Genomic DNA, 10,290 nt, shown 5'->3' with positions numbered 1-10,290 from the left:
CGGCCTGCCCGGGACACCTGCCCCGTGTAAAAGTATACTTATGGCCGTCGCGGTGCACGCGGACTCGCTCGCTCCACACCCCCAGAGCGCGCTCGTCGCCAGCCTGGAAGCAGGCCCCTCCCCGCGCAGCTGTCGCCGCCGCCTGCGGGCTCCTTTCACTTTCTCACGGCCAAGTCACCCAGAGGGGCGCCGCTGCCGCCGCCGCCGCCGCCGCCGCGGCGGCCCGCGGACTCCGCCCCCCTGGAAAAGACCACGCCCACCCAACAGTCGCCGCCTGCGATTGGCGCGCGCAGGCGGCAGCTCCTGCCCGCCGCTCCCATTGGCCGAGCTGCCCCGTCAGTCCCGCTGCTCCTCCGCCCTCCCTAAACACCGCTCTCCTACTGGGCGACACCGAGAGCGGGGGCGGGCCAGGGACCCGGGCCCGCCGCTTTCGCTCAATCGCTGAGCGGCCGGCGCGGGGCGGCTCGGCCGGGCGGGGCCACATCTGGGCCGCGCCGCCGCGTGCGTGCGTGTGCGTCGTCCGCCCCCCGCCCGCGCCCCGCCCGCCCCGCCCCCCGGCCCGGCGCCGCGCTCGCCCGCCCGCCCGCTCCCGCCCGTGCGTCTGGCAGGCTGCGGCCGCCGCTGGGCTGCTGCCATGGGGAGCCGTTGAAAGAGTGGGGCCCTGTGGCTCGGCCGCGCGCCTCAGGCTGCCAGCGCGGGCGGGGGGCGGCGGGGGCGCGCGGGGCCCGGGCCGGGGCCGGCGGGCGGGCGGGGGCCGGCGGAGGACGCCCACAAGTCCAGCGGCGGCGGCGGCAGAGGAGGAGGAGGAGGAGGACGCGGCGGGGACGCGGCGACTCGGGCCGCTCCGTGTGAGTCCCCGCGCCCGCCCTGCCCCGCTGCCGGCCGCGGGCTCCCGCCGGGCGGAGTTAGTTAGTGCGGCGGAGGGCGGGCGGTGCGGGCTCGCCTCGCCTCGCCTGGCCGCGCTCCCCGGCCGGTGCAGCTGCGGCGCGGGGCGGACTCGGTGCAGCTGCGGCGGCGCCTCCCGGTGCGGAGGGCGGGCGGGCGGGGGAGGGGGGCCGGGCCGCCGCAGCTGCAGCGCCCGGGACGGCCGCGGCTCCGGGGCCGGTGCAGCTGCAGGGCCGGGGGAGGGGGAGGGCGCGGCGCCCGGGTTGCGGTTGCCGGGAGGCCCCGGGGGCAGGCGCGCGGCGGCGGCGGGGGAGCGGTCGCCGCGCCGCTTCTTGCGACTTTTCTTTTGTTGTTGCGGCGACCCGGGTCTGTTTTCTCGGCCGTTGTGGAAGGTGTTTTCCTGCTGCACCGGCTCTCTGCCCTGCACCTCCTTCCCCGTGGTTTCACCCTTCCTCTTTCCCTGAGTGCTTTCTGCACGGCGAACTACGCTAAGATTTGCATCTTTTCCCACCCCAAACCTCACACACACACACCCGGGGCACCCTACCCCCACCTCTAAAAAACAAAACCCCAAACCTCACAGAACCTCCGCGGGTCCGCGGTAGCGGTGGACGGGTTGATCTGTGGAGTGGATATCTTCGGGCCATTGCGGTTCTTGGGGCTCATTAAACTGTCACTCACCCACCACCACCACCCCACTGGGTAAACGGGGTGATTAATGTCAGATATATTGGAATGGGGCGAGGGTATCTGTGGAAAAGAGGGTGTGTGTGGCAGGGAAGTAATCTGCACATAGTGCCTCCCGAACGAGTTCAGAATTATGTCATTCACCGCGAAGTTAAGAGAAAGTTAGGTTTGTGACTCGTGAGCGAGGGCAGGACAGAAGTGAGGTTTTCTTCTCTAGCTCCTTGCCTCTGGTTTTTAAGACGAACCTAAGTAGATGTGGCCCGGGTTGGGACACTTGTGCCTCGGGCCCCAACTTCTTTTTTTCTACTCCCCAACCTCCCAAGAGTCTGAGGAGATGTGTCTGACATTCATAGATGTCATGTCGCTGCACCTTGCAGGGCACCGGGCGGCCCAGCCCCGGTTACATTAACATTTCGTCAGCCGTTAGAAAAGATCCAGAACTCTAGCCAGAAAAAGTTCCCAAAGTCTACACCTGGCTTCTCACCCCTCCTGGGCATCCCAGCCTCTTCCCTCAAGGAGAGAGAGACCAAGGGCAAGACAAAGCGACGGCTTTTCTGAGCAGAAAGACGAGATGTTATGTCATATGGTCCTTCAGAGGGACTGTAGCAGGTTGTGTCAGTTTATTAATTTGCCTCGTTGAACTGAAATACTTTCCAGGATTTCAGAAGTGCAGTTTCAGTTTGTTGGTGCTGAGAATGGAAATTTGCATTAACTGTGGTGGTGTGAAATATTTTCCTGGGAGGTAGTTGCAGATAAGTTGCTAAGTAAGAGTGAAATAATAAGGTGAGCCACACTAAAGTAATAGTTCTTAATAAGTCTGCCAACATTTCGGAGATGTCTACCATTATCTCCGCAGGGGAAGGAGAAAAAAAAAACCGTGCTGTAATAATGTTGAAATGGGACTGGAGATGTCAAATGGGTTGGTTTAAAAATATCCCTAAGCTGCCTTTGAAACTAGACGTTGGAGTTGAATAAAAGTGAGTGTGGGTTTCCTGAATAGCGCTGAGCTTGAGTGTGCTGTCATATGTGAGCCAGTCCACCAACTCGAGGCAGAAGTGTTGCGATTCCATAAATACAGTAGGACTCCATATGCTGAGTTTTTCAATTTCTTCTGTTAGAAAGTTTGGGGGGGAAAAGGAAGACTTTGAAGTATTTTGTTTATACTAACAGAAGAGAAAAGTTCTCCTAAGAAGAAGCTGGTGGCAGGAGTGTAGAGGAGCAGCATATGGCATTAAAGGAGCACAGCTGGAGGTAGCATTTCCATCTGAGCATGATGTCAGAGCAGCTGACAGCCTGCCATCCCTCAGCCTTTTATTCTAACACACAGACAGGGAGTCAGTGTGTGCGGGTCTGTGGTGGAGAAGGTATCTCATTGCTCTCCAACATCATCTCCACTTCGCATCTGTCTCTCCTAGTCTGCTTTTTTTCCACCGATGTAACAGACCTGGAGCCAGCAAGCCTCCGAGGGAAGGACTTAATCAAGTTTATGTGTCCTAAAGGTAGGAGTAGCAAGAGATTAGATTGAGCATCTTTCTGTTTGGGTGTTTTATTTGATTTTTTAAAAAATCACATTACTTTTTCTAATCCACTTTATGAATAATATGTGAAATTGAGCATGAAGTGATGGTCTTAAGGAGTTGAAAGTCTTAGGCTTGCTTGGTTTAAATTTTTATTTCTTTTATTTGAACAAGTAAATAACTTTAATACACAGAAATATTTCAAGTTTTCAGATGGTAAGAAAGGCTTTGGAATATGGCTTTTGGAGATCACTTTGGATTAAGAAGCCTTTTGTTCACTGCTGTTTAGATTCCTTCTGCTTGAGGGGGGCAGAAATAGTAAACTGTCTGGAATCCAGCTTTCAAACTTATACGAGAAGATTATTCTGGTTAAGAAGCTAGGTTGTTGTGTAATTAATTCCACTGTGAAACTTTATTCTTCAAAACATTCGGCAAGCATTACTGAAAGCAGCATACAGCTGTAGTGCTTTTGAAACCGGAGGGTTTTTGTTAGTGGTTTTTTGTTTTGTTTTGTTTTTTGTTTTTTAAGAAGGAAAGAAGAGAGAGAACTTTTGTCCCTAGGAGAATAGTTTGACCAGTTTCCTCATTTTTCTTTCAAATATATATTTAAGAGATCTTTTATTTCAGCATAACAATAATTATTTGCAGGAGTTTTTGTGTTAGCGACTAATTTAGAACTTGTAGATTTGAGCTGCCTGAATTGGCCAGACAGCTGTAATCGCACTCCTCTATTCTTAATCTCTTTATCTGGGCAGCAGCTGCCATATGGCCACAGTCAGCTGGATCAGATGTTTATAAGCTTCCTTCTTCGTCCCTCTCTGTCCTCTCAGCCTCCTAATTTGATCACGGCTACCTTGTGAGCTGCCCTCCAATCTTTATTTTTAGCCCTCTCAAGGATTAGGATTGATGTTAGCTGTGGAGCACTTAAAGTGATTGTATTGTAAATCTTGGTTTGTTCTATTGGTGGTGTCTTTCAGACGGTACCTGCGGTTAGGATGGACGGTTCACGGTGTGTAAGCACAGTGGAGAGGGAGGGAGGTAGTTTCTGAATATTAGCTTCATCTCCATCCCCAGATTTACTTGCTAAGCTAGATGTGGGGAGGCTTGCTTCTGGTCCCAGGATGGGGAAGTGGGCTCTGCTTATCTTAAGGAGTTTTAGCCACTACAATTGGATTCTTACCCTATCTTTTCCTTCCCTCCTTTCACCACCCTTCTTTGGCAGAAAACATGGCAAAGATGTATAACTGAAAGAATAGAAGCTACTGGGAAAACAAAATATATCAAGTTGTTATTGAAACAAAGTATTTTTTTTTGAATACCTAAGGCATGGGGGGGGGGGGTTTGGGGTTTTTTTTTGTTGTTGTTTATTTTTTTATTTTTTTCTAGGAAGGCTTTAAAAAATACTAAATATGGAACCTATAAAGCTTTTGCAACTCATTTTAGGGTGGTAAAAGTTTGGTTAATTTTAATATGGAGTTTGTTTTGTCCTGTAGCAGATCAAAGTTTAGATGAAAAATTTCAGAGTTAATAGCCTCTCTGGTTGCTAATATTGTTGAAGTAGAGGTTCTACAAAGAAACAGACACCCCCCCCCCCTTCATTTTTAAAATGTTTGGATTTGTTCATAGTAAAGATGATCTTTCCCATCTGGCAGTGCAGTTCTGTCTGATCTCCTGCATGTGCACTACCTGCAAATCTTACGGCACCAACATCTGTTCTTATGCACAGGGCTTTTGTTGTTGTAACACTCTGACTTTAAAAGTAAGTTGTTTGCTGATTTCTGGACTAATTATGCAATTTCTTTTTTTCCCCCTCAATTCAGCCAAATGTGTGTGTGTTTAGTCGGTGCTTTCTAAGTAGTCAGGTATGAAAAGTGATAAAATAAAAAGAATGGTTGGACAAGTTTTCTTGACTCTTGCAGCATTTGTGTGGGACTTTGTTATTATGCGCTTTTTCCCTTTGAAGTTCAAGCTGTCTTGTAGGTTTTGTAGGGTGTCATTTGATGAATAGTTAGTTAAATTTCTTCTAGATGAGGTCTGAATTCTTGTTATCAGTAATAGGCTGTAGCTAAAGGAAGGGTTTAAACTTGACCAGGGGTCCTGAGAGGGGTGAGCGAGTCCTTGGCAAGTGCATTTAGGTCGCATGTGTGACTTGGGAGTCCTTGGGGTGTGAGCCTGATTTAAAATTCAGAGACATGTAACTCTCCACCACTAAGGCAGATATTTTTTAAAGTGGAACTAGAGGCTAAACTCCTGACCAGGCTCTAACAAGAAACTCGTCTTTCCCCAGGTTATGAAGACAGTATGGAGTTTCCAGACCACAGCAGACATTTGCTGCAGTGTCTGAGCGAGCAGAGGCACCAGGGCTTTCTTTGTGACTGCACTGTTCTGGTGGGAGATGCCCAGTTCCGGGCGCACCGCGCTGTGCTGGCTTCATGCAGCATGTACTTCCACCTCTTTTACAAGGACCAGCTGGACAAAAGAGACATTGTTCATCTGAACAGCGACATTGTGACAGCCCCCGCTTTCGCTCTCCTGCTTGAATTCATGTACGAAGGGAAACTCCAGTTCAAAGACTTGCCCATTGAGGACGTGCTAGCAGCTGCCAGCTATCTCCACATGTATGACATTGTCAAAGTCTGCAAAAAGAAGCTCAAAGAGAAAGCCACCACAGAGGCAGACAGCACCAAAAAAGAAGAAGATGCTTCAAGTTGTTCAGACAAAGTCGAGAGCCTCTCAGACGGCAGCAGCCACATGGCAGGTGACCTGCCCAGTGACGAAGATGAAGGCGAAGATGAGAAATTGAACATTCTGCCCAGCAAAAGGGACTTGGCAGCTGAGCCTGGGAACATGTGGATGCGATTGCCCTCAGACTCAGCAGGCATCCCCCAGGCTGGCGGAGAGGCCGAGCCACACGCCACAGCAGCTGGAAAAACAGTAGCCAGCCCCTGCAGCTCAACAGAGTCTTTGTCCCAGAGGTCTGTCACCTCCGTGAGGGATTCGGCAGATGTTGACTGTGTGCTGGACCTGTCTGTCAAGTCCAGCCTTTCAGGAGTTGAAAATCTGAACAGCTCTTATTTCTCTTCACAGGACGTGCTGAGAAGCAACCTGGTGCAGGTGAAGGTGGAGAAAGAGGCATCCTGTGATGAGAGTGATGTTGGCACTAATGACTATGACATGGAACATAGCACTGTGAAAGAGAGTGTGAGCACTAACAACAGGGTACAGTATGAGCCGGCCCACCTGGCTCCTCTGAGGGAGGACTCGGTCTTAAGGGAGCTGGATCGGGAGGACAAAGCCAGCGACGATGAGATGATGACCCCAGAGAGTGAGCGGGTCCAGGTGGAAGGAGGAATGGAGAGCAGTCTGCTTCCCTACGTCTCCAATATCCTGAGCCCCGCGGGCCAGATCTTCATGTGCCCGCTGTGCAACAAAGTCTTCCCCAGCCCCCACATCCTGCAGATCCACCTGAGCACACACTTCCGCGAGCAGGATGGCATCCGCAGCAAGCCTGCAGCCGATGTCAACGTGCCCACGTGCTCCCTGTGTGGGAAGACTTTCTCCTGTATGTACACCCTCAAGCGCCACGAGAGGACTCACTCGGGGGAGAAGCCCTACACGTGCACCCAGTGCGGCAAGAGTTTCCAGTACTCGCACAACCTGAGCCGCCATGCTGTGGTGCACACCCGCGAGAAGCCTCATGCCTGCAAGTGGTGCGAGCGCAGGTTCACGCAGTCCGGAGACCTGTACAGACACATCCGCAAGTTCCACTGTGAGTTGGTGAACTCCTTGTCGGTCAAAAGCGAAGCACTGAGCTTGCCCACTGTCAGAGACTGGACCTTAGAAGATAGCTCTCAAGAACTTTGGAAATAATTTTATATATATATATAAATAATATATATATATATATACATATATATATACATAGATCTCTATATAGGTGTGGTACGGTCTAAAAGCAGTCTTGTTTCCTGGAACTGAGAAGTTGGGATCTTAACTTGTTTTTGCACTTTAGAATAATAGCATGAGAATCTCACTAATTTAGCATTCTGATAAAAGAAACTTTAGAGCAAGTCAGAAGTAGAGAGGTGTCTTTCCTTTGAGGGGTGGGCCAAGTTAGCCAAGAAAAAACCTTCTCAACAAACGGTTCTGTCACAAAACGCTTTCATACGGCTTAATTTTGTAAACACTGCATTGTCTTGAGCGCTTTTCTTGTGCCCCACATTGTTTTGTTTTGTTTTCAGAGTAGAAATTCCCTCCAGTTTTATTAGCCGCCTTATATGTCTCAAATTGCATGAATATTTTCTGGCTGTTGGAAACCTGAATGCTTTTAGACCCAAATGGAAAATTTCTGAGATGCTGGATTATCTATTTTTAAACAAGCAGTTGACTTAAAACTTTCTGTGGCAACTTCTGGTTTTCTGATGGTCCCCAGTGAGAGAAATCTGACAGTACACTGGGTCACTGGGGCTGTCTCTGTGAAGGTTTGCTTGAGATGAAAAAGGATATTGCAGCTTCAGCAGTGTTGAACTGTGTGTTTAAAATGTGAATTACTGTTCTTGTATACTGTAATTGATTACACGGGCTGGGGGGGGTGTCAAAGAACTTGACAGGTTGTGTTGATGCTCTTAGTTGAGTCTTGAAAAGTAAATATTAACGCTACAGAAATGCATGAGTTTCAATATATTTTTTGTCTTTGTTTGCATTGTATAACTTTAACGAGTGAGTTTAAAATTATTTAATTTCCTTAGAAAAATAGCACCATTTGGGGAAAAAACTGGTGTTACGAAGAACGTAAATGCACTGTTTTTATTTTTATTTTATATAATTTAAATTGACTTTTCCCACTGTCTTTAAGTTGAAACTGTTAAGCTGAATAAAAACTTAAGCTGCAAATTGATAACTTCGCTACATTACAAGGAACATATAAATGTTTACAAACGGCTTAAAGATTTGCATGTGCGGTGTGCATTTATAACACACTTGTAATTGCACAGAACCCATGCCAGCTCAGAGTTTAGGTGTACACGCGTACCCAGCTGAGCATTTTTAGAGTAACTACTGCACAAATTGACAATAGGTCATAGGTCATTCTCTCTCTCTCTCCTTTTTGCTTCCCTTTTCTTTTTCTCCCCCATTTCCTTTCCTTCCCCCACCCCCTAACTCATGAAAAGATTCTATGGACTGAAAAAGCCCCAGGCTGAAAGGACTGAACTGCCCTGATTGGCGTGGGGAAGGGGTTAGGAGACTATGTGTATCGGCAGCGGAGGCTGCAGCCCAATGTGTGGTTTTAATGACCAGCGCACAGGGCAGAAGCATTTTGCACAGTGTTTGTTTTCCTGTCTTGCACTTACAAATAAGGTCTATGGGAGTAGCATGGAAAACGTTTGTTGTTTTTCCCTTTTTCTTTTTTAATTGCTTTTGTTTAAAATTTGATCGCCTTAACTACTGTAAACATAGCCTATTTTTGTGCTTAAGATACTGAGTGGAAAACTCCATTGTGTGTTGCTGGACTGTTTTGGAAATATTTGGTCAAATGTATGTTAATTTGGCTGTAATGGCATTTAAAGCAAACAAACAAAACAAAACAAAAAAAAGCTGTGAAAATGGCCTTGGAGCATTATCTTTAGTTACTTGAAGAGTTTCTAGTTTTTTTTTTAAAATACAGTTTATGTTAAAATAATCTTTATTAATTTAGAGAAGACAATCAATGTCTGTGAAAGAACGGACTTTTTGGATTTTTTTTTTTTGTGGTCATTGTGAGTGATTGCTTTTTCTTTTTCTTAGTTTCACATTCTTCCTTTGTTCTAAATCTTAGACTGACATCTAGCTTTGACAATCATAGTATGTTTTATTTCCTGAGGGGGAATAACTTATAATGCTGTTTAGTTTTGTACTATTGGTGTGTTGGTGAATTTTTAAACTGTGTGCTAACTGCAATAAATTATATGAACTGAGAATTTCCCGTGTGTTTTTTGTATTATGGTCGCATAACAGATTTTTAAAGTTGCATAGTGCATGGCATCTTCATTTTAGTATCCATTTTTTTTCTGTTTCTGAAGTTATTAGAATGCTTTATGGAAACATGCGCAATCTTATCATCTAAGAAGACACTAAGTACACATTTAAAAATACAACCCATTTCTCCAGTGTAGATCAAGACTGTAATTCCCTCGAAAATTGTGAATACAAAGAACTTCAGATGGCAAAGGTAGATTTTTTTCATAATAAGCCACACAACTACTAACCCATACACAATGCAAATCACTTTCCATGCATGATTTTATCCTAAGTTGATTGGTCAAATCCATTCTCCCATGTTCTGGCTTAAGTGGAAAATTGAAGGAGACCGGATGTCTTAATTTGGAAGACTGCTTGGCTAATGAGTGGGAGTCTAGGCAATTGAATTAGCAGCATTTGGTTGTTCCACAGTAGCTGTGTACGTCCGTTTTTCTTACCAGAACTCAAAAGATCTTAGTGTTTAAGTTATAATTTTAAAGCCCTTAAGTAATGCACGATTAGAACTATACCTCCTCTTTGTCATTGCCCTGCCCCAGTTTCTTGCCTGTCTTGTTGGCTATGTGTCTGGTACGGGCTGGCTGACCCTCGGAATTGACAGAACACATGGATGTGGGACTCTGGAGGAATTGTCACCCCGGCCCTAGGTTGCAGTGGGGCCTAGGTCCTGAGGTTGTATAAATACTAAAATCTTTTTAACTATCCACAACTCCCAGTCCTAAAGGCAAATATGGCAATAATTTTCTGTTACTACTGTCAAAGACACTATTACACCAAAAAGCCCATGGTAAGGTTAATATTTTATGGGGGATCCAGAGTGAAACCATTTTGATGGCTTTGGCTAGAAATCCACAATTTTATCAAAGTACAAAAAAAAATTTCAAGCTTGGCGTGATAACATTTAGTTTTTAACTGAGAAATTAACACAACTCAGTTGGTTTTAAACAACTGAACATTCCACATGAAGGGGAAATTTTCATTTGGCCTCTACACAACCATTCCTTGAGCAGCTAGCAAGAGAGCCACTTTCCGCTCTCCCATGAGTTAAAGCTTCCTGAAAATGCTGAGGAAAGACTGTCTTTCAGTGAACACCACCTTAGCAGGCGTCACAGGACACTCTGTATGATTTGGAAATAACTTCTTAAAGTATCCTACAACAGGCATAGAATGTTACTACACAAAGGGT

The 10,290-nt window shown here is 47.1% G+C and overlaps 1 protein-coding gene across 3 annotated transcripts; it reads left to right on the top strand.

Moving 5' to 3' along the window:
• Window positions 1–582: 582 nt before the first annotated feature.
• On the top strand, window positions 583–9,046 carry ZBTB18 (zinc finger and BTB domain containing 18). 3 transcript variants are annotated; one of them, XM_084763530.1, is made up of 3 exons: window positions 1,302–3,071; window positions 5,377–6,064; window positions 6,177–6,314. In XM_084763530.1, exons 1-3 carry the CDS (start codon window positions 2,843–2,845, stop codon window positions 6,184–6,186), a joined length of 927 nt encoding a protein of 308 aa, XP_084619656.1. In that variant the 5' UTR covers window positions 1,302–2,842; the 3' UTR covers window positions 6,187–6,314. The 3 variants fall into 3 exon arrangements, with proteins under 3 accessions (XP_084619655.1, XP_084619656.1, XP_084619654.1); XM_084763529.1 differs by lacking the exon at window positions 1,302–3,071 and adding an exon at window positions 583–848 and having other exon boundaries at window positions 5,377–9,046; XM_084763528.1 differs by having other exon boundaries at window positions 2,988–3,071; window positions 5,377–9,046.
• Window positions 9,047–10,290: the final 1,244 nt, after the last annotated feature.

Source organism: Acomys minous (genome assembly GCF_964271855.1).
Source record: "Acomys minous genome assembly, chromosome: 1".
Lineage (NCBI taxonomy): Eukaryota > Metazoa > Chordata > Mammalia > Rodentia > Muridae > Acomys > Acomys minous.
The sequence above is the reverse complement of the archived record's forward strand: the minus strand, read 5'-3'. Positions and strand labels throughout refer to the sequence as shown.